Below are 23,935 nucleotides of genomic sequence, written 5' to 3' on the forward strand. Positions count from 1 at the left end.
CGTTACCAAAGATGAGAATACTTGACACGAAAACAAACGATAACCTCCAATAAATCACAAGATCAAACATCCATATATACCTGTCTTCTACACATCTAGTTAATTATTTCTAAAAAAGCAGAATACCCGTCCAATAAATAATCAGAACTTCATCCTTGCAAGGCTCGAGCAATCTATACGGTGTCTACCATATTCTTAGTTCGTGTTTTCTTAACTAAATATTAGTTCGTTTGTTATTTAAATCTTAATTTAAATTATTCGACTATTTCTAGCCATCTATCTAATAAATACTACTTGCCAACGCGCGATCATTTATTAAATGCAATTATATTTAATTTTTTTGGTTTGGCACAGCAGCCCATTCAAACATTAAATTTTCCGCTTGACATTCCTTGCTAATAAGACATAGTTGCTCAGTTCATCAATATTTCTTTTGCTGTTATTCAATTCATAATACCAAATACACCAAATAACCGATGAGTCATTCTGTTTTTATTCGGCTTATCCTATTATTATTTATACAAATTACCTCCTTTGTTCACGACTTTACCTCCTTTCTCAACTACTTAGCAAACGCTATGCTTAATTTATTGTTTAATTAACTTCTTATATACTTATAATTGTAGCGATAAGTACTTGCTACCGATACTATAGTTAATTTAACACGTTAAATTTTCTGTTATAGGGCGACATATCCAGTGACTTATCTACACCTAGATTATTGGCCCTCCCTAAAATTGACGAGCAAATCTATTCAAGTATGTAACAAATTTATTATCTCATTTCTACCTTGTGTTCAAACATTGTCAACATAATTTTACTATACCATAACTACAACTTCTTTTCAAATAATATCGATTACTGTCTTTATTTTACTTTAGGTTCGGACTACCATTCCCAACCAGGACCATCAAAATTCGCCTTCCTCATTGCCGTAGACCAATTTAACATTTACTAAACCACAATCTATCATTATTTAACTTCGCACTAACTGTCGCCACTATTATACAAATATTCAGCCTGTATACATATTTTATCAATAATATTAAATAAATTATTTATTTGTAAAATACCTCTTGTCTCTATTTATCTACACTATCCTTTTGTCTGCGAACTGTTGTCACGATACCAGTAATGCGAACTGTTGTTGCGCATTACTTCTGTAGTATCGTGGACAAAAGGCCTGAAAGATATCGGGTAAACCATAAACAATGTCGCGAGAGTCGAGGCGTCGTCGATTCCATCAATGTGTCGTTGGTCCTTCTATTGAATAGTTTCATAGAAAAGGCCTACGTGACCCTGGCCACGAGTGTTTGCGGAACACGTGCGTGGTAGGCCTAAGAAAAGACACAGGGATGCTATAACAGCCAGTATCGGTGGAGAAGCCAGAGAGTGTGAATCGAGAAGTCAGAGAGTGCGAGTTGCGTTGTCGGGATAGTGTTGCTAGCGTTGTCGCGAGAGTGTAGTCCGCGTGAGAGAGAGAGAGGGAGAGTGAGCGTTGGACCCGTTGTGACGAGAGTTGCAATTTAATTATTGAGTTGTCTAGATTATAGCACGGTATTGTGATTAGTTCGCGTTAAACAACTATTGTTCTTCTGTTTAATCAACACCTGTACAATCCATTTATTGTAAATAAATCATCATCATCAATAATAATCGAGAATAAATATATATGTCTGGTTCACGTTATGATTAGGGTTAGAGTAAGAGTTAGGGGCGTGAAGCGAATCTTCATTTGGATTACACATTGTCGTTATGTAATAGAGAAGACATTGACTAGTGCAAATACGATTATTACAGAATTTGACGAGTAACCGTGGTAATTAGATATTCGAAAAGCTAATGACAATGATCCTAGGTTCAATAAGGAATCCGCGGCCAACGGGATAACAGGATGCTCTTTCCTCCAAAGCTCAAATCGTACTCGACTTGCTTGGCTATGGTGGAAGTATAACTAAACTAACTCATTGTTAAAACGTGGAATATCCATCGAGCGTAAAGATGCTAAGTAACTCGCTAATACGACCTCACGAGAGGACTTTCCGTCGCGATGACGCTGCAGAGGAAAACTATGGTTAAGATCCTCCTGTAACTGGGGCCCCGTCACATGGTCAATTCTAATACCTGATTCTTTGCTGCAAATAGCACAGCACGGTAAATTTGGGCACACTGCTATAGTGTGGTCTCTTTCACTACACTTCCTGCGCACTTCCTTTCCAGGGCTTATAACTTTACACTTATTCGCAGTATGCCCGAACATGTGACACCTGAAAGACTTGGTCACATTGGGCAACAGCCGAACCGTGGCTATGGTTAGGCCGGTCCTGATCTTGATGTTATCGCCGCCATTGTCGATATACGCTTTTGGCAGGACGATAATCCCCGATTGTGTGCCCCACGTCGCCCTTCTCATCATCTTCACTTCCACCTCCCCACCATCTTTAATTTTGAGCTCTTTCATCAGGGCCTAAACAAGTTCCTCCCTACTCACCAGGGGATCCACCACTTTGATTTAGATCGACACCTTATCCTGTAATCGATCGAGGCGTCGCTCACACCTTATCGCCTATGAGCTCGTTTAGTTTATTAGCAGCAACCTTCACCTCGCTGCTGGCCTTAACTCTATCAGAATATCACCAGCTTTTGTTCTTCGTATACTTTCCTTTAGGACGTCCTTCGCCACCATTAACTCTTTGTAAACTTGCAACCATTCCTTACCCTCTCCTACTTTGATAAGATTGGCCTCAGACCTTTTACGGGCTCTCGGCATCCTCGGCCCTCGATCCTCGATAGGTAGCGGCGGTCCGCGGTCCTCTTTATCATTACCTATCTTCTCTTTATCCCTTCTTTTCTCTTTCCTGCTCAATTGAACAATCCACTCATCTCCGGACTCGCAGGTTTCCGTATATCTGGAGTCTATAACGCCCCTCCTCTTTGGACCACATACCTCCGCGTAAGAGATATCTTTCTACTACCGTCCCCTTTTCTTCTTATTATCTTCTCCATCAGGGGGGGGGGGGGGTTGCGTGGAGACTTCTACCTCCTCAGGCCTCTCCACCCTTCTCTTTCCCTTCCTTCCTTTTTTTATTTAGGGTCACCATCAGCTTCTCCCAATCCTCATTTGTCTTCGTATTTGCCGCAGAAGCTAGTTCGTGGATTTTAGAGTCCTTTTTTGAGATGAGGTGTAACCTCCTTACCGCGTTTTTCAGGTCTTCATAGGCTCCCCTTATAAGCTCTACCATCTTCTCAAATTCGGCAGGCTTAACTAATATACACTCCTCCACGTGCTATTCTGCTCCCATGGCACTCCTTGGGATTTTCGCCGCCGATTTCAATTGTGACTCCCTCAATCTTCTTAGTTTACTTGCGATCGGTGTGCCGCTACAACTGCTCTCCGACATTGAAACGTCCTCTTCGGAGACGCTACCCGTATTTATTTTCTTACCTGGTCGTATTAGGAGTACTTTGGTACCAAATGTGTTACTTTACAACCTGATAGCGTCAATATATCGGGATGGTTTTAGTAACTGGGTTCCTTTAAGCCACACCCAGTTACTTCTTAGCCTTGACATTTGAGTTCACACCATTATTTAATATAATTTCTTCTCAGTCGTTTCATTGCGTTTTCAATGTCATCAATTGTAGCTGGCCAGTTTATTCTCAATGAATAGGTAATAGTCTTGAGTTTTTTTACCGTATCTTTCATCAATAAGTTTAAATATTGCAGGATCCAAGTTCTCATTGCGCTTTTTTAATGTCCCGAGTTTCACTGTATGCTCAACACGCGATAGGGTCAAACCTCCGTTAGCTTTAGGAGTGTAGACAGCATAAAATGCAGCTGACGTACTACGAACGATACAGTCGCTCTGGACATGTAGTGTTAGTACTTTGTTTTGCATTATTTCTCACAGACAAAACACTTCAATACTATATATCAGCAAACCAAATGCCAAGTCTGTCTCGAGACATTTGTCCGAATGTTCGTAGCGAAACAAGTTAGTGCTTACTGAAGAAAGATAATTGAATTTACTTCTTTCCCAACAACAGACAAAAAGGTATTGAGGTGTTCATAGAACAAGTAGGGTGTCAAAGAAATACTCAATGTTTTGTTTAACAGTATATTCATTATCTCGCTTAACGATTTCGTTACAAGTCTCGACTCGTGACTTACGCGGACAATTTATTCGCAATTCTCGATGTCGACTCTTTACGTACGACTCTCGATTTCGTCTACTCAATCACGCTTCTCGGTCACAACTGATCTCTTAAACCATTTCGTTTCTTTTTGTCACCTCTCAATATCCCCACTACGCACGCGTTCGTTAGCGGTCTTTTTTCCAAGTATTTGGCGGAAGGACCATAGGGATATCGATGGCTCATTAGGCCTGTCGACACTTATGCTTCGTCGCGGTTTTGCTTATGTTTCGTCGGTCTCTCGCAAACAGTCTGTCAACGGTGGTATATAATGTTGCGACGAAACCGTTGGAAAGTTCCTTGCTCTCGAGTGCCGCTACAATATATTTTATTGTTTTTCAAATTTGTTTACCTTTATTTAGATGGATTATTTCTAAACAGATTTTATACCACCCACGAAATGGTGATAAATAATAGAAAAAGACATATTAACATAAATCGGAATGATTCGGAGCTGCCGAAAGATAACCAGATAAATTCAAATTTGGCACGAGAAAGATGTAATACAAATAATACAATATTTCGAAAAATCACATTCAACATATCTGAATCCGAATAAGACACTTGAACTGAATCCAGGAAAGATACCAGAGAAATTACATGGACTAACGAATTATTCCGGCCAAATATTCATAAATTTAATTGAAATCATTCGGGAATAAAAATATCAATTATTTATTCGGCATCAGTTTTACGTTTTTTTCAATTGTTCTCTTCCGAAAATTTTATAAATTTCATTGTTGTCACGACAAACGATTATCGGAGCAGAGTTGATGAGGATGCTAATGCGATAAATTCCCGAAACACTTCTCTTCTAGAAATTTGTTGCTTTCTCGCCATCAAATTATTAATGTTGCGAAATAAAAAATTGTCATATTGTGCATACTAGTCTAACGATGAACTGTTGAAGAGCAACAATTTCGGAGAAGTTATAAGTAGAGATCGATTTATATATTTGCTAAAAGTTTTACATTTATATACGAATAATGTGATTGTAGATAGCGACAAATTATATAAAATACGAGAAATCTGCGATATGCTCAGACAACGTTTTCAGAAGGCATTTTATGATAGTTTACTCCTTTATAAAGGGAGATTATCATTAAAACAATACATTTCCTCTAAAGGAAACAGATTTGGGGTAAATTTATTTATTATATGTGATACCCAGTCTGGATTTGTACAGGATTTTATTATTTATAGTAGAGCATTGTATGTTGTAAGCTGCGTAAAAGAAATTATCAACTAATCAGGGACTATAGTCATGGAACTATTGGAACCTTACTTTGGTAAGGGCCATTGTTGAAATATGTATAATTTTTTGTGCTGGTACTGGGTTAAATGCGTAGTAGAGATACTTGTATGTCCTTCTTGTGAGGCTCCCCGTCACCCTGCGCCGGCCTTGGCCGGGGCAGGGTGCGAAACAGTGAGTGGCACCAGGATGGAAATCCTTGTTGACGACCTCGGCGACTTAGAATTCACAATGGATAGAGAAACGAACCACAAAATCGTTTACGGTGCAGGGGAGGGATACCACAGTACCGGCGCAGCCGCGGGTTGTAAAGCGGGCCCCGCTGCGTCCGGGGGTGGGCCGCCAGGCCCCCGGATACGCTCATGCGTCTGGCGTAGGGGACACACGAACTGAGGGGTCTCGGAGAGGGTTGAAGGAACCCGACGTTATGACTGTCGGCCCGGGATCCTCGCGGGATGGGATGCGGCGACGATGCAGCCGTGGCGGGGGGGGGGGAGATCCGGCGACGAAATGTCGTCATGCTCTTCCTGTTCGACCGTTGCGGGCACGCTCGGCAAACGGTCGTATCGCAGGATTACTGAGTCCACAGAATGCACCACCAACGGTTACGGCGGAGGCGCGGGACATCGCACACGGCGGGGGGGGGGGCGCACGCAGGCGATCCGGACTCTGCGCTGCTGCCAGCACTCGGTAAAAGGAAGAAGAGGGGCGCGAGGCGCGGGACGGATACTGTCACCGATACCGACGCCGAGGCGGCCACTGTGGTCGCCACCGCCTCTACAATCCGCGGCGGTGCCAACGGCAGCGATGACATGCGGAGGGATGAAGTAAAGATCGGACCGGTCGACAAGCAAGCGTCCGCGAAGAACGCGGATCCGACCCACGATCAGGAAGGGGAGGATGTCGCATACCTGCGAAGGAGGGTGCGCTTTCTAGAGAGAGAGGTCAGCCGCCTCCAGGAGACGGTGGAACGGCTGACCAAGGAACGCACGGAGAAGGCAGCCAAAGTTGATAATAACGATGGCGAAGGACAAGAGGTGGGGATCACCTCTAAGAGAAGAACGAAAGAAAATGCTCTCCGGGCTCTAACGGGAACGGTTATGGGTCCCCCTCCCCCACCTCTTCCACACCCCTGGTCAGCGGCGCGCCGTTCCCGCTGCCCCAACGGGTCGGGGAGCAACACACAGACCAAGGGAACGGACAGATTCGGTGGTCCAGGACCTCGAGATCCACTAGAGGATCTCAAGAACCTGTTCCTCCGCAAGTTGGAAGAGTGGCGTCGAGAAATAATGTCAGGGGGAGCGATCCCCCCGGCTACGGAGGGTGGCGCTGCCGCAAGAACCGTACAAGTACGGTTGCGGCCGGCGAGAGATACTTCGCGGTCGATCGTGGAGTCGTCGGCCGACGAGGCAGGGTTCATTACCGTCCAAGGAGGAAGAAGAGGGAGAGGGGGGCTAAAGAACCGGAAGCCCTTGTAACCTCTTACAACGGCCAACGCGCCGACCGGGGACGTTAGAACCAAGGGACTGATATTGTTGTCTCTTCTGTCGCCGACACTACGAACAAGGGTCTTGGCGCCCGCGACAGCGATCGGAAGCGGCAGAACGAGACCCAAGACTTTCGCGGAGGTGGCCGCTCAGCCCCCGGTGCAGCCTCGTACGGGAAGGAAACCCATGCGAGGAGTGAGCGGCGATGGACTCAGAGCCATCGGGGCAGGCAATAGACGCAACGCTAGTGGGCGGGACGCGCACAGCGAGAAAGTGCCGGGCCTTCCTCGACCCCCAGGGTGCGCCGTGGTATCGCTCACCGTGAGGGACGGCTCGGGCTTCACATATAGGGATGCGATGTCGGTGGTGAAGAGGGAAGTCAAGTTCTACGAACTCGATATCACGGAGCTAAGACCGAGGAGGGCGATCACAGGGGCGCTACTGTTTGAAATCCCAGGCCAGGATGCTAGGAGCGAAGCATCGCGACTAGCCGAGCGGATGGCGGCCACGCTGAAGGATTTACCCGCCAAGGTAACCGTGCGGCGAAGGACGGCTGAGCTAAGAGTGACCGGACTGGAGGACTCGGTCACCCCGGAGGAGGTGGCAGCCGCCGTTGCTGAGGCCGGGGACTGCCAGGCCGATAAGGTCAACGTGGGAGTCATACGTTCCGCTCCTCGGGGCCTCGAGTCGGTATGGCTACGCTGCCCGCTGACAGCGGCCAGGAAAATCAGCAGAGGAAGAGGTAGGATTAACATAGGCTGGTCAACGGCGAGGGTTTCCCCTCTCCCTGCGCGCCGACTCCAATGCTTCAGGTGCATGGAGTCGGGTCACGTGCGCTGGGATTGCACATCGACGGCCGACCGGAGCGCTGGTACCCATGTGTCCGGTGTGCGCGGACCTGGGAATGCCCGCGTCCCACCATATGGGGTCACCGGCATGCAAACCGCCTGCCCGTAAGAGGAGGACCGCACAGGAAGCAAAGACCATTTCAGGCAACGGTGGGGACGCGGCGAAGAGGAAGGAAACGATACCGCCGTCAACTGACCCCATGAGGGACAGAAGAGAGGACAGAGAAGGTGGACACAACGAAGGTAAGGGGAACGGCCCCGAGGAGGCTATGGAGACGGACCTGAGCGGAAGAAGAGGAGGAGGACAACCGCCCCTGCAGCGCAATCTCAACCGTTCCCGCCGGGCTCAGGACTTAATGTTCCAGAGCCTGACGGAGCGGCGTATCGCTCTGGCGGCAGTGGCCGAGCCGTACAGCATTCTCGACGCGTCACGAGACGCTGAGGATCTGATCGGTTCGGTCGCCGTGTTCTGGACCGGGATCGCGGGGAGCCCCTCCTGCTCAGTGATCGAGCGGGCACGGGGCTTTGTGGCCGTGAAATGGGGCGACCGGGCAGTGGTGGCCGTCTACGTGTCGCCCAACATCAGCCGGACAGAATACGCCTCCTCCCTGGACGGGCTCGCGGCTTGCACGAGGCGCTTGGGTGCCTGCCCGTCACTGGTCCTCGGGAGCTTCAACGCCCACTCAACGGCGTGGGGCACCCGCAGGACCAACGGAAGGGGGCGCGACGTACAGGACTGGGCGGCCGCACTCGACCTGCGGCTTATGAACCGGGGGTCGTCCAGTACGTGCGTGGCGTGGCGGGGAGAGTCCATAGTGGACTTCACATGGGCAAACCCTGGCGCATCCCGCCGTGTTTCTGGTTGGGGGGTCTCCCCGAAGCTAACCCTCTCGGACTACCTCTACATCTTCATGGAGGCGGCGGTTGGCAGCGTGATGGGCGACCGTTCGTTGGGTGCGCGCGGGCTCATCAGCCCACCGGGAAGGAGAAGAAGATTCCCGCGGTGGGCGGTGACCCGCCGCCACGAGGACTTCATGGCGGCGGCCGCTATAGCCGTCGCTTGGTTAGAAAAATCCAGGGCCGACGAGGACGCGGAAGCGGGAGCGACTCGGCTGAGGCGCGACATGCACGCGATCTGCGATTCGTGTATGCCGCGGTCTGGAGCCCCGCGCCGCGCAGCGCCGGTGGTCCGAGGAGATAGCTCGTATCCGCGAGACATGCATCCGCGCCCGGCGTCGGTACACCAGATCTCGCCGTAGGCGGCGGGTGGACGAAGACACGGTGGCTCGTCTGTACGAGGCCTACAGCGAAGCGCGAAGGCTCCTGCAACGAGCCATCAAGGAGGCGAAGAGACGGGCCTGGGGCGGGCTTCTGGCCAGCCTCGACTCTGACCCCTGGGGGCGCCCTTACAAACTGGTATTGAACAAACTCCGCCCATGGGCGCCTCCCTTAACGGAGAGCATGGACCCTCGATTCCTGGACAAGGTCGTCAGCACCGTGTTCCCGGGAGCAGCGAACGAGGGAGATGGCAGCCCTACCGAAGAGGAGGAGCAGGAGCCTCAACCGCCAGAAGAAGAACCACGTGTCTCCGCGGGAAGGTGAAGCCCGGAATTGAGGGTCACCGAGGAGGAACTGGCCGGGGCCGTCGGGAGGATCGGAGCGCGGAAAGCACCGGGTCCCGGTGGAGTCCCGGCCCTCCTGTGGAAGGACGTCGCCGGCGTCTTGGCCCCGAGATTAATGTGTCTGTTCAACGGATGCCTGTCTCGGGGTGAATTCCCCGCGTCGTGGAAGGAGGGGCGGAGGGTCCTGCTGCCGAAGCCGGGGCGCTCCCCGGACTCGCCTTCCGCCTTTCGGCCGGTGTGCCTTTTGGACGAGGCGGGCAAGCTGCTGGAGAGAGTGTTGGCTGCCCGCCTGGAGTCGCATCTGTCCCGGAGTGAGCCCGGACTGCACGAAGGCCAGTTCGGTTTTCTGAGAGGGCGGTCTACGACCGACACTGTCGCCCGCGTCCGCTCCTTTGTCGAGGGGGCCGAGCGACATGGTTACGTGGCGTTGGCCGTGTCGCTGGACGTGGTCAACGCCTTTAACAGCATCCCCTGGGACAGGATATGCCGGGCCCTCGAATTTCATCGGATGTCCGCGTACCTGCGGGGTGTGGTCTGGGCGTTCCTCCGGGACCGGAGTATCGTCTATACCGTCCGGGGCGGAGGGGTGACCGGGAGGGCTGTACACCGCGGGGTTCGGTGTTGGGTCCATTGCTGTGGAACATCGCGTACGACGCGGTGTTTCGGACGCCGATGCCTCCGAACTCGACACTGACGTGCTAGGCCGACGACACGTTGGTGCTGGTCTGGGGCACGGCATGGGGTAGAACCGTCCGCTTGGCGGAGTTGGCGGTGGCCTGCGTGGTCGCCGAGATCAAGGAATTGGAACTGAGGGTGTCCCCAGAGAAGTCCGAGGCAATGTGGTTTTGCCGCAGGGCCGATCACGGGACGCCTCGTATCGCCTGAGGTTGGAGAAGGCTGAGATCGGGGTCGGAACCAGCATGAAGTATCTGGGCCTAACCCTCGACAGCCACTGGACCTTCAGCGCTGGCTTCGAGCGCCTGGCACCGTCTGTTGAGGCGACGGCGAACGCCTTAGGACGTTTGCTGCCTCGACTGGACGGGCCCGAATTCGGAGTGCGCCGGCTGTACGCTGGTGTGGTACGATCGAAGCTTCTCTACGGAGCTCCGATCTGGGCAGAGGACCTGATGACCAACCGTCGCAAGCTCCTAGTGATCAGGAGGCTGCACAGGACGGTGGCCATCAGGGTAGTGAGGGGTTTCCGCACCATTTCGGCGGCGGCAGCGGCGGTGCTCGCCGGGTTCTCCCCGTTTGAATTGCAGGCCCTGAGGTGTCGCGAGATTTACCTCCACACTCGGGGTGTGTCGGGCGGGGTGGGCCCGGAGGACGCCGACTTCAGGGTTCGGGCTCAGCGAGCTTTGCTCGACAGATGGCGCGCCAGCCTCGACACGAGAGCCCGTGCACCGGGGATAAGGATCCTCGGGGCCGTCCTTCCAAACTGGGACGTTTGGTTGAACGGCGGCGGACCTCCTCTGACATACAGGGTGACGCAGGTGCTCACCGGATACGGCTGCTTCGGTGAGTATCTGCACCGAATCGGGAAGGAGGAGACCGCGCGTTGCCACCACTGCGATGCGAGCGTGGATTCGGCGCAACACACGCTGGAATACTGCCCGGTGTGGGCGCGGCCGCGCCACGACCTCATTGCGGAAATCGGATGGGACCTCTCGCCGCCGACGATCCTCGAGGCATTGTTGGTAAGCGAGAGAAGGAGGAGGGCCGTGACCTCCTTCTGTGAGCAAGTTATGCTTCGAAAAGAGGCCGCGGAGAGAGTGAGGGTGCGGAACTCTCACCCTGAGAGGATTGACCGGCGAGGGCGCGGCAGAGGCCATGGACGCGCTTCGGTGAGGCGCGATAGGTCCGCCGCGCTCCCCGGTGGGGTGCAAACTTAGGCGCTGGCAATAGCTCAGCGCCCCGGGGCCGCAAAGCAGCCCGGTAGGGAAACCGGGGGGGGGAGGGTGTATCGCTCACACTGGTTCCCGGGCCCCTTTCAATCGCAGCCGGGACGGTCATCGTGGAGGTTTTAGTCGGTTGGAGTCTGGCACTACCACGCCGCTTTTCCCCAGAAGCGACCTGGTGTCCGTGCGGATTTCCTCCACGTTAATAAAAAAAAAGGGAGATACTTGTATGTGGGTGTCAGTGTGTGGAGATATGTGTGTGCGCGGCGTCTCGAAAACAGATAAATGTAAACTGTTCAGTCGGTTAACAGTCGGGTATGGAAGAAAGTGCTGAGACGCGTGCAAGTGTGTATCGATGAATATCTTAGAAATCGTCCATAAAGTAAATGTATAACTATTATAATATTAAATCCAAGTGTAAATTTAGTGTTCCTATTACATTATTTCGGCTATCAAGATCCACAATTTTCAACAGCCATACATCGTGCTTTGATAATTGAAACACAAGCCCAGCACTTTTTATCCTTTTATATGAAAATGGAACTAATGCTTGTGAAATTGTAAGGAAAGGCGAAAGGGCACGCCAATTATTCAGAAAAAATTAAAAGCAGGTTAAGCAAGTTTCCACTCCTCAAATCTTTTATCAGCAATGAAATGGTATAACATGAGGGAAATGTATATGTTGTTCTCTTTCCACAATGAAGAATTTGTTGACACGAAGCGCCTTTATCGCACGCAAGAAATTATAAAGAAAACGAAAGTATGTTGTCGATTATAATCGATTGATGGGAACTGTGGACAAACCGGACATATTTATCAGCACCATTTACTCACAACGAAAAAATATGAAGTGGTACAAAAAATATTTTTTTTATTTAATAGAACGCTTATTGCTTATATGAATGAAGAACTGGGAAGCAAATATCAATGGCAAGATTTCATCAGGAGTTAATTCGGCAACTTATATATCGTTATCTATAAGGAAATACAATAACGTTGAGGTGGTATTAACGTGTTAGTTTATTAAAGAGACGAGTGGTAAAAATGTAATAACCACTGTATTTTAAAATCTCTTTGAATATAAGTACAGAGATAATGTATGTCGGTCGTAACCGTCGCTCACTCGATTCTACCGTATGACTCGCTATGCTGCTCGCTGTATTCTTCGATATACTGATTCACTCTAAAGACTCTCGTAATAATGATTCCTAGAGAGGGCGCTCATCTATTTATAACGATCAGTGGACTTACAGAAGGTCGTATATGGTTCCGGTTGACGATTACTCACAACGGTGATAATGTTTTTGTCCGGAGTTCATTTATTCTTGAACCTCGCAAATCAAAACAGCGTTAACATTCTAAGGCACAACAATATGAGTCACTCCCGATTCGAAGTGTCCTATGACTCATATGCCGCTACAACATTTCGAACGAATCAGGACAAACTAATTCACTTTGCCTTACTGGAAAATGAAAATACAAAACGAAAGAATCCATTGCGAAAGCGTGTAGTATGTTCAACAAATAACAGGAGGAGCGAGTCGCGATACCAGTGCCAAATTTGCGATGTTGGCTTATGTGTAATACCAGGTTTCGAAAAATATTACACGCAATACTATTATTAAAAGCTATTATTATATACAATTATATCATATTATATTATATCATATTGTTACATTCTGCTACGACCGTTCGCGGAGAGACGCGGTCGCTAGGAAAACGCGTCAGCCAGAGGCGTAAATTCTCGCTACGATTCTGTTAATCGACGCGGCGAAATAGCCGTTCCCCTGTTTCGATTAAGATAACAGAGGTGGTTCAATGATTGTAACACTGCATTAACAGGTTAACATATAATCGTATATTTGATAATAATATGATGAACACGCCACAAATTGCTTTACAATGAATATGGTAAATATATTACAGAAAGTTGACTCGACTTTACGATATCTCTCAATGAATTCGTTAGACTATACGATTTTGATTTTGCTCGTCAGACCTCTCGATGTGTAACGTTTGGTTCGTCAGAAGGGACTGATTGCCCTGCGATCATTTCTTTGTCTTCTTTGGAAGACGGCCCCCAATATGCACGGGTCACGTCACCGTTCGCGCCTATGATCACGTATGCCGCCTTCTTGTGTGTAAAATGTAACGGACAAAAATCGACGTTTCTAGAGCTCGCTGCGTGGCGACAACTATGCGCTTGTCACGGTGACCGTGGGAATGCAGCGAAAGGATAATTATATCTCACATACCTTAGCCATCGAAACAGTAACTAAGCAGTAACGGAATCCCTATGTGTCCGGCATCCAGCGATAACCCCTCCACAGGAACCAACCCCTTGATATAAAAATACCTTCCAAGTCAGTCCTCGACATTCTATTCTGTTCTGTTAACACATTCTGTATCGTTACTCTGTCAGTTTCTAATAAAATTTGTAATAACGATCACAATTGAAGTGCGAATCTCTCACCTTACGTGCGGACCGTGAAATTACCCCGAATCGACGTGACACGCTCATCGATACATTGTATATGATCCGTCGGGCAGATAAGACGATCTGCCTGCAACATTGTATGGCCGCGAGCGACGGTTAGAAAATACAGCCTGTGGTAAGCCTCGTGGCGTAACACATTCTGTAATGTTATTTATTTCCAAATTGTAATTAAAAGTGAGCGTGTTAAGAGAAATTTTTTCATCGAGCAGCTCCGGTTGCAAAGAGGTGTAAACGCGATCGCTGACAAACTTTCTCGCGCACAGTGCACAGTTTTGTCGCGGTGGCTCTACTTTACTCATTGTCTACTGCTATCTTTTACTTGTGTCTTATGTCATTGTGTAGTAGTTTAACGCATTGCGGACGAGTGTCGGCAAATAGCCGCCCCGAATTTGTTCACAGTTGCGGACGCTTATTATGAAGTGGCTAGCGTACGTCTATTTTTCTGAGTGATAATATTATGCGTAATGAATAATTTTAAGGCACAAGTATGTAAGTAATTTTATGTAGAGCACAAGGAACTGCATCGATTGGTGCTGTTAAAAATATAGGTTTCCATTTCTAAAAAAGGTGCAGTTGCATTTTCCTGATGCACCGATGCATAAAAGTACATAAAATTAGTTGCATATTATGCACCGCCTGATACCATTTAACTTTCATGTTGAGGTTGACTGATAGAAGAACGAGTGGATGAATTTGTAATAGAAAAGTATATTTAACTAAATAAAGATATAAGTATGAGTATAATGTATAAGTTTATGCTGATCCAGATCCTCACTCTCATACACTCTCAGTGTTACAATACAATAGAATCGATAAGGAGCACGTTCATATATTGTTTATAGCAAAAAGACATTAGCAAAAAAGTTAACCTTATAGCTCTAGCTAAAGGCTACCAGGAACATAAGTAGAAATCTATTTATTAGTTACTTTGTTCCTAGACCTTGTAACCCAAAATATAATTTATATTCAAAGGCGCAATAATATGGACCTCTCTTTATTTAGAATATTTTTGTTTCACTAATTCTATTTTCTGCGTATTAGCGGTCTCCAGGTCACGGATATACAAAAATAAAGATGTAGAGTTTTTCTTGAAGTAATTACTTCAACATTTCAATTACGACATCTTCTTCTATCCCTAACAGTTTAGGAGATACAGCCTGTTCCAGTTGCGCGGAACACCCTGTATATAGAGCAAGGAAAAACCTAACTGATCAATAGATCGATTTTCTGCTGCGGCTTCAGGGATAGCTTTCTTGTCCTTTTAATAATGCTTATAATTTCAAGGACAATAATGCCACAGTGCATGCCCTCCTGGAGGCCCATTTTGGCTCACAGATATTTAAATATGTATTTTGGTTGAGCAAAAGGTATAGTGTTATTGTTACGATCCTGCTTTACCTCCAGTGTTTGAAACGCTGTTTGTAATTTTATTATTTGAATCTTAGCTTTCTCAATCACTGTTTGAATCAAAACAGTAGTTGTTGCCACCAGAAATAGTCATTGAACTACTTCGATTAATTCGATTCACGTTCGTTCCTCTTGAAATAAGGCGAACGACTGAATGGAATTGATTCAAAAACTTGTCGCATCCTTCTAAAGCGCGGGACTATTTTGAACTTCCAAACTGTTGTATCCTTGTTACTATTCTAATTCATTTGAATAACCGTGTGGGTAGGGTTAATTAGCGTATCAATTCGACCGGCAAATAAACTTCCACGTTTTGGTTTACCCGCTATGTGCAGGGGTACTAGCATAGGAAGGATTAAAGTTTTCTTGAAATACATAATATCTTCGATATATCCTTAATTTGTGATTTATTCGATTTATTTAGTTATAAGTTTATGAACAAGATTCTGATATAAATTCTTCGTGTAAGTTATAAAACAGGAATAATAGGAATTTTCATAAACCACTGACAATGGAGTTTTAGGGTGACAGCGGAAAACAAATTTCTATTTGCTTTATGGTTAATCCCAATTCTTTCGATTTCTCTCTCTTCACCTTTTAATTTCGGCGGGGTATAAACCAATATTCCACACGTTTCTTACTGTTATGGTCTTCGTTTGTAGTTTGGGGGTAATTGGAGTTGCTGCCTGGTGAAAAGAGAATTCGAGTTTCGTCCCGGGACTACCGGTGGACTAGTCACTAAGGCTATACCCGCTAGTCCTCTTTTTTAATGATGTTTATTTAGCCCAAGATACAGTTTTAGATACATATTGGTATTCACAATAAACGGTGAATTTTTGTAATGTTGTGTTAGGCAAAGGTACCGATACGTGGCGGTACGACGTAACCATGCTATATTATGTGTCGGCGCTTTACATTTTTCGTGTTTAATACAATTTTTGGGTTTAAGCCGCTGGGGAGCAGAGCTTTTATATGAATTTGTTTTTTTTTGTTTATTTTTTTCTGTCCTGAAAACTTAGTTGCAAAACAGGACGCTTCGGTAATCTGCTTTTTGGGTGCTGTGTAACTTTAGGGAGGGCGGTATGAGAGGGAGGGGGCAGGGGAGGGGATGTCAAATAGGTTTATTTACAAAATTTACAATATTTACAGTTTACAACTGTGTTATGCGGTGTCAGAATTGGATTCTGCCGGTTTAATGGTTTTCTCTCTTATTTTATTGTGGATTCGGTATCCACCAATATTTTTTTGTGTTTTTTCTGTGTTTGTCTTTAGTGTCTTTCCGGGGGAGGACCATGTTGTATCTCTACCTGGTGTCTGCGGTCTGTCCATTTATGTTTTCTTCGTAGAGTATGGTTCTAATCCCTATTTTTCTTTCTATGAGATAAATTATTGGAATATTGTTTTGGTCCTGGAGGAATTTTTTTCGTCTAGGTATAGGAAAGCTTCTGAGGGGATGTAGCTTGTTGTCAGAGTGTTTTTGTAATATGCGTTGTTAGGAAATAGGCAACTGAAGATTAACCTGTTTTCGTTTATTTTTGCCGCTTGCGCGAAGTGGTTTCTTATTAGCTTTAGGATGTGACAGTCTATGCGGTGAATGTTGGCTAAGTCGTATATTATTTTGTTTTTTACATATTTTTTGAATCCGCTGTGTTCGGATCTGTAAGTACTCAAGCAAGCCCTGATGCATTTTCTTTCGAATATGCGGATTTTTTCCATCTGGGAGGCTGATATGTTGTACCAGATTGGGCAGCCGTAGGTTATGATCGATCTGATTAGTGCTTGATAGCATAGTATTTTTACTTTGCTGTCGAGATTTTTGGAGTAGAATAGTTCTTTTATTTTAAAGAATACTTTATTGGCCTTAGCAAGTTGAATTTCGGTGTGCTGCTTGTAGTTTAATTTGTAGTCTATGTTTACTTCTAGGTATTTTATGAGTGCCTCTTTGTTTGCCTTTTCTCTTAGTTGGAATTTTTTGCAGTGTTCTCTTTCTATTGGGCCGATTTCACTTGACTTGGGTCGAAACAGTATGGTTTCGCATTTGCTTATTGTTGCGCATTGTTGATTTTTAATTTCCATGCGTGGTAATAGTCGTTTATTTTCTCGAAAAGTTCTTGGAGTTTCGTTTTTATTGTTTTGATTTTGCGGCCTGTTACGTAGATGATTAGGTCATCTGCGAAGGCTATGGAGCGTTTATGGGTGGATGTATTGAGATTAAAGAGATTTAGTAAGTCACTGTTGTAAATACTGAAAAGTAACGGGGAATTTACTGCACCTTGTTGTAGACCGTTCTTTATGGAGAATTCTTTGCTTGATGAGTGTGAACCTTCAGTCATTACGAATGTTCTGCTTGTGATCATGTCCCAAACTATTTTAATCAGGTATTTAGGAAAATTTTTCTTGATCAATTTGTATATGAGACCTGGGATCCAGACTGTGTCGAAAGCTTTTTCGAGGTCTATTAAGCAGGCGGCTACTCGTTGTTTTGCGTTTTAGAGCCCAGCAGATGTCCGACGTAAGTTTGTTTATTGCGTGAATTGTGGAGTGTTTGTGTCGGAAGCCGAATTGGTTCTCTGGTATTATGTCATTTTTTGTGCAGAAGGAGGTTAGGGGGTTAGGTTGTTTATGATTATTTCAAATAATAATTGCTTATGTTGGGGAGGAGACTTATGGGTCGTAGGTTTTCGGGCGATGAGCCGTCTTTATCTTTTTTTGTTATAGCTATCAATTTGGCTTTTTTCCATTTTCTGGGGAAATATGTGTTGTTTAGAGCATTGTTGAAGAGTACTGTGTAGTACCATTTTATTTTGTTCGGTAGGCGCTTGAGTAAAATGTTTGGGATGCCGTCGAAGCCGGAGGATTTTTTGTTGTTTAGTTTGGAGAAGATTGTGTTTAGTTGATTGTAATTTGCGAAGTAGTTTATTTCTGGATCTGGTTGTTTGGGGTTGTCTGCGGTGTTTTCGTTTGAGAATGTGCAGACTGTTTTGTTTAGCGTTTTGTCTTGTTCCATTTCATTTTTGAGTTTGTTTGTTTTGGGCGATGATAATTCTGTTTAGTTGTTCTCGGCCCATGTGTTCGTTTTGCGTATGTATTTTGGAAAAGTGGGTGCCGATGATGTCTAGTTTTTCTATTGTTTTAGGTATTATGAAGTTACCCTCGGCGTCTTTGATGGTGTTGTGTATCGTTATACCTGCTTCTTGGACGAGGGAGGCATTTTCTGGGGGCAATTTGAGAGGTGGGATGGGGTTTTGTTCTTTTGGTCTAAAGATTTGATTTATTTGTGGGAACATGTTGGCTGAGTCGTTTTTGGAGATGTTTTTTATTTTGTTTGTCCAGTAATGGTTTATAGAAATTGCGAATTCTTGTTTCAGTTGCGCTTTTATTCTGTGTAGTAGGAACTTTAGGAATTCTAATTCTTCTCTTTTGTCGTAAGAATAGTAAAATTTTATATTGTTTATTTTGGAGAGTATGTAGCTTTTATCTCGCTGTAGATCTTTTATTTTATTGTTTATATAGGGCTCGCATGAATTTTTTTGTTTTATGATTGGCACGGATTTTTGGAGAGCGATTTGTGTGTGTTTTTCTATTTCGTCTAAGAATGAGTCGATTTGTCTGTTTGTTAGGTTGACGTTGTTGTAGATCTTTAGGTCGCAGTTTTGTTCGAGTGTGTTTTGGAACTTTTTCCAGTCTGTCTTTTTGTAGTTGTACCTGGGTGTCTCGGTCTGGGTTTCGAGCGTTAGGAAGTCAGATGTGTTTTTGTTAATTTGAAATACTAGGGCGTTATGGTCACTGTCATAGGCTAAGGTGTTACTTTACGGTGTTATTTGGACGTAGGTTTTGGAATTTTAGTCGCGCATCTGCTAGGCATATGTCCAGGTATGAGCCTCCTTTTGGGTAAGAGGGTAGCTCGGAGCTGTATAAGTTTGTTTTGTAGTGGATGCTTTTATTGTCTAGCCAGTTTCTAATGAAGTTGCCTCTCGTGTTGTTTATTTCGTTTTTCCAGCTTGTATGTTTCGCGTTAAGGTCTCCTGCTATTATATAGTAGTTTTCCGGTTTGTTGAGCTGCAAGAGTTCGAAAAGATTATTGAATTCGTAGTTAAATTCTTTCTGGTTTCCGTAGGTTGCGTAGGCTGCAGTGATGAATAAATTTTCCTTATTGCTTATTTTTATTTTTATGATCGTTGTTTCTAAGGTTCTGAAACTTATTATCTGTTATTTTATCAATTAGGATCGTTTTGTATTTTATAGGGTTTTTTTTTTTATCTTTTCTTGATCGCTGTTCCTCCTCCTTGACTGGCGTTCGGTCTGTCGTGTCTTATCATGGTGTAGTTTTTGAAGTGTACATTGTGTCTTTTGTTTAGTTTTGTTTCTGAGATGAGTACCATATCGGGGGCTTCTTTATTTATTTATTTATTTATTAGGGTTAGCATACTGTATCTTTTTTGGTTTGAAATTAAAGAGTTGGCATTTATTGCAATTATTTTCAGATGTTTTAGGTTAAATTTATGTGTTTTTTGCTGTGATTGTCGGTTTGGCGTGATTTGGTTATTCGTCGTCTGTACTATTGAAAGTGCTGAAGATGGCGTCGAACCTTTCTTCGTGCGTTGATAGTGTATTTTTTATTTCGTTTAATTGCATTTGTTGTTCTTTTATCGCTTGGAGAATACCTTTTTTAAAGTCTTCGATAACGTTTATAATGTTTAGATGGGGGGAGTTATCGGTTGTGATTGGGCTTTGGCTTGGACGCGGATCTAAGTTTGCCGATTGTGGGAAGATTTTGGTTATTTGATTTAGTGTTGTTTGCTGCTTCACTACGTCAGAGAACTTTAGTTCTCGGACGTATTTACGGCTTCTTTGGGCAATTCGTTTTATCTTTGTTTCCTTGTCTTTTTTCTTTTTTTCAGCTAGCTTTTTGCGCAGCTCCACGAGTTTGGGGCACCCCTTGTAAGACGCGGGGTGTCCGTAGTTTTTGCAGTTAACGCAGAATATTTTCTCTTTGGTTACTGCTTCTTCTTTTTTATTTTGCATTCGCCTGGACCATGGGGCTCAGTGCATTTTACACAGCGGTAGTTTAGGTTACAGTTTTGTGCTGTGTGACCTAGTCGCTGGCATTTGTGGCATTGAGTTATGTCGTCATTTTTTTTTTTTTTATTATTTTTCCCCATTTTATCTTGTAGTAGTTAAAATAGTTTATTTTTAGTAGGTTGCTTGTATTGCTGTCGGGGGATAATTGTATTATGTAAATTGGAAGCAATATATTGTTCTCTCTTGATCGTTTTGTCGTAAGTCGTGAGACTTTAGTAAATTGGACGTCGTCTATTTGTAAAGCTTGTAGGTCTGTGAGTATTTCTGTTTCAGTGTAACTATTGTCTAAACCTTTTAACAAGTACGTGTGGTGTTTCTCTGTTTTAGGTGTGTACATGTAAAAGGTTGTGTTGGCTGAGAGGAGTATTTATTTAGCTTTGTGGAAATCGGGTAGGTTTCGGAGGTAGAGAGCATGTTTACCTGAGTGTATCCTTTTAATATGGAATTGTTTGATGTTTGCTACTTTCTTTATAAGCGTTACCGTGTCCTTTGGGTCTTGTAGCGTTATGTTGATAGGCGGCGGTTTGTTTTCCCTTGTAGTGGATGGGGCGTTCGTACGCTCCTCTGCGGTGTATCTGGTGAGGTGTCCGTCGGGTGCCCCGCCTCGCCCGTGGTGATGCTGGTGGCGCTGGGCCTCCTGGGTTGTACGATGAGGCCTGTCGCCCCTGCGGTGTTGATTGCTTTGGCGGTGTGGTGGGACTGTGTTTTCCCATTTTGCCACGTAATACTTGGTTTTCTTGTCTTATTTGCTCTGGCGTTGAGCTCGATATTGGGTAGTTTGCTGGTCCCGGCTGTGATTGTGGATGTGGTTCTGATTCTAGTAAGCTAATTCTGTTTTTTGTTGAGATCGCTGGGGGCGAGGCAGCTTTTATGGGTCCCGTGTTTCTAACTTCCTTAGTCCTTTCGTCCTGGGCGGAAAGATGCTCTTCTTTTGTGTTTTTTAGGATATCTTCTAATCCTTTGGTCCTGGCAACTAGGTTTGGTTGGGGGTTGAGTTTCCGCGTCTTTTGCGCGAACAGTCTTAAGCTATTGTTAATTTTCTTGGCCGCTTTTTGCGTATTTATTTTTCTTTTGGTGGGTTTTCTTATTAATTCTAAGGTGGGTTCCGTTGCCCTGCTTTTTGCTTCATTATCGGTAACTTCTATTTTTTTATATACTTTTATTTTGTCTTATTTTTTTTAATTTTATTTTTATTTTTTTATTTATAGTGATGATGTCACTGCAGTATTTTTCACTTTTTGTCACTTTTTGTTACTTTTTCTTTTTCCTTTAGAGGATGGTTGTTTACTTTGCTGCGCACACTGTCAGGACCTAAGCCTGCTGTCCCTTTTCAGGCTGAGAGGTCCGTCTCGTTCGGAGGTTTACGGTGGACTGACCCGGTAGTCCCTGCCTTAGACGTAGAGGGACTCTCGCTAGGTGCGGTATTTGTATCTTGCGCCCGTATATTCAACCGCTAGCGAGACAGACAGACTCGTTGTCGTCGTAGTAGCCCTCTGGTGTTGGCGGTTGGTACCCGCGGTTCGCCCGGGAGGTGTAACGACCGCGTTGATGCCTCGGCCTGTCGGCGTCCTGTTGGTACCGATCCGCCACAGTAGGATTCCTCCTTACTTTAGCATTTAACATGAACAAAGATTGTTTGTGACAATAATACTCTCTGTGGCAACCAAGTTACTTCGCAAGTGTTGCCCACAGGTGAACAAATATTTCTACTAACAGTGGAAGGATAAATGCGAAAACCCGTAGACGTCTTCAATTATTGAAGGCACCATAACCATTGCGGTTTTTCAACCGTGTCAGGTCACAGGTTAGCACAGCGAACTGTCGTTTGGTTGTTTAATAATCTTAAAGAATGCCCGATTAAATATACAGTAATAATTCTTGATTGTTGACAATGAAAGTCAACGGAAAGTTTTATTTGAGTGGCAAATGTGCTACAAGTCCGAGATTGTTGAAGAAGAGAATGTTACAATGACTGAGACCCCCACCATGCTTAAATGTACTATCGAACGCACTTTACTAAATGACATAATTGAAGACTGATTGTATCATTCGTTAACAATTGTTTCTCAGTCAATTCTTTGCTAAATTAAAAGCGACTGAATCTCAATTGGAAATTGGCTGACTTCTAAACTCAAAGCTGGCTTCTGCCTGACAACTGAACTGAACTCTGGGTGGCTACGCTTATTTATAACTATGAATAATTATATTTTAAAACTGTAATGAGATAATTTCACGTGAAAGTTTGTTCCCATGATAACGCAGAGTTTTGGCATGTAATTACCTTTGCGGATGTTGCAGCCTTTGCTTCTACTGGTGTCCTTCTGAAAGTATTAGGGTTTCTTCTCTCCTCTGGTATTGTGGACGCGTTATTGTGGGTTTCCCTTTTAGACATCCTTGCTGCTGCATTCTTTGTGCAGTATTAGTTTCTGCTAATGATAAGTCGTATTCTGCTTGACACATGGTTTGCTGATGCCTATACTTGATCCTTTAGCGCGTGACAGTTGCTCGTCTCTGCTAATGCTGCATGAGAAGAACGTGGTCTCTTCTGCTTATCGTAGTGGGTACTGTGATGGGGAGGGCGCGCGCGAGGCTGTTCGTATCAGCGGACACCTCATTGTTCCGCGGATCTAAACACGCATTTCTCCGTGCTCTTTAATATAATAAAGTATTTCTTGAAATGTATGTGTATCAAATGTTTTCCTGATCATGCGTGCGGAGGAATCGACATCTTTGATTTTCGATCAGGTTGTGCAAGTACGTTATTTTATTTTAGTTTTGTCTCTTTTTCGACTTTGGTCGGAATATATATCTTCATGTGACTTTCCAGCGTAAGAAGAGAAAGAATTGAAAGAGGTTGAATAACAAAAAGGGAACAAAAACGAAGAGCAAACATGTTTAAGGAATTTCTGTCTGCTTGGGCCAATGACGTAGAACTTCCATCGAAGTCGCGCCTCAATGATCCTCCTATCATCGACCCAACGTAGTCCGAAGAGGATACCACTAAGCTCCTACCGTACTCGTCATACAATTAAAGTGCTTGCATGCGTCATATCTTTTGTTTTTGTGTAAGTCTTCTATTTCTAACTCTATTTGCCTATAGTTGTTGCTCGCGCTATTCGCGAATCCTGACGGATTCCTTTGCTACCTCACGTTACGCCTTGTGTGGTGCGCGAGACGTAACAGTTATTACCATCAGTTTTTTTCTCTGGGTCTTTCAGGAACTAGATGCCTTTCTTTGTGATGTTTGGAAAGTTAGGCTCTTTTACGGAAGTTGCCGAATTACCTTTCAATACCATAGTAATTTGTCGCTGTGCTTCAATTTTATCTTTGCCAAACAGGACCACGTCGTCCGTAAATGCGAGAATTGGAATATTTCCTTCCTCTCTGACATTGATACCTTCTGTATTTTTTGCAGTCTTTTCCAACTGCGGTTCTAAGCATAAATTAGGTAAAAATAGAGTTAATGGGTTTCTCTGTTTTACTCCTCTAAGAATGTTTGTTTTGACTTCATGATTGTATTTAGCACAGCTGACTATCCAACAGTTTCTATACATTTTAAGAATAAGTTCAATTATTGAACTCGGAATACCTTTTTCTTGCAGACATAGCTTTAGCGCAGGATGCGATACCGTGTCAAAGGCTAACCAC

The 23,935-nt window shown here is 45.0% G+C and overlaps 2 protein-coding genes across 2 annotated transcripts; both read left to right on the forward strand.

Annotated features, from left to right (window-relative positions):
* The first annotated feature begins 7,119 nt into the window (after positions 1–7,119).
* LOC126875153 (uncharacterized) lies at positions 7,120–9,383 on the forward strand. The gene is made up of 3 exons (XM_050637877.1): positions 7,120–7,675; positions 7,746–8,844; positions 9,041–9,383. Exons 1-3 carry the CDS (start codon positions 7,120–7,122, stop codon positions 9,381–9,383), a joined length of 1,998 nt encoding a protein of 665 aa, XP_050493834.1.
* Positions 9,384–10,323: 940 nt separating this feature from the next.
* On the forward strand, positions 10,324–11,311 carry LOC126875154 (uncharacterized). Its single transcript, XM_050637878.1, has one exon. The coding sequence runs from the start codon at positions 10,324–10,326 to the stop codon at positions 11,293–11,295; it is 972 nt and encodes a 323-aa protein (XP_050493835.1). The 3' UTR covers positions 11,296–11,311.
* Positions 11,312–23,935: the final 12,624 nt, after the last annotated feature.

The sequence above is a fragment of the Bombus huntii genome, chromosome 17 (genome assembly GCF_024542735.1).
Source record: "Bombus huntii isolate Logan2020A chromosome 17, iyBomHunt1.1, whole genome shotgun sequence".
Classification (NCBI taxonomy): Eukaryota; Metazoa; Arthropoda; class Insecta; order Hymenoptera; family Apidae; genus Bombus; species Bombus huntii.

Excerpts from the sequence above, each read along its gene's own strand:
- LOC126875153 (XM_050637877.1), top strand. The coding sequence starts at position 7,120 with ATGCGAGGAGTGAGCGGCGATGGACTCAGAGCCATCGGGGCAGGCAAT. Across the intron at positions 7,676-7,745 it reads GAAAATCAGCAGAGGAAGAG|GTGCATGGAGTCGGGTCACG; the intron begins GTAGGATTAACA and ends CCAATGCTTCAG. Across the intron at positions 8,845-9,040 it reads GCCGCTATAGCCGTCGCTTG|GCGGCGGGTGGACGAAGACA; the intron begins GTTAGAAAAATC and ends ATCTCGCCGTAG.
- LOC126875154 (XM_050637878.1), top strand. The coding sequence starts at position 10,324 with ATGAAGTATCTGGGCCTAACCCTCGACAGCCACTGGACCTTCAGCGCT.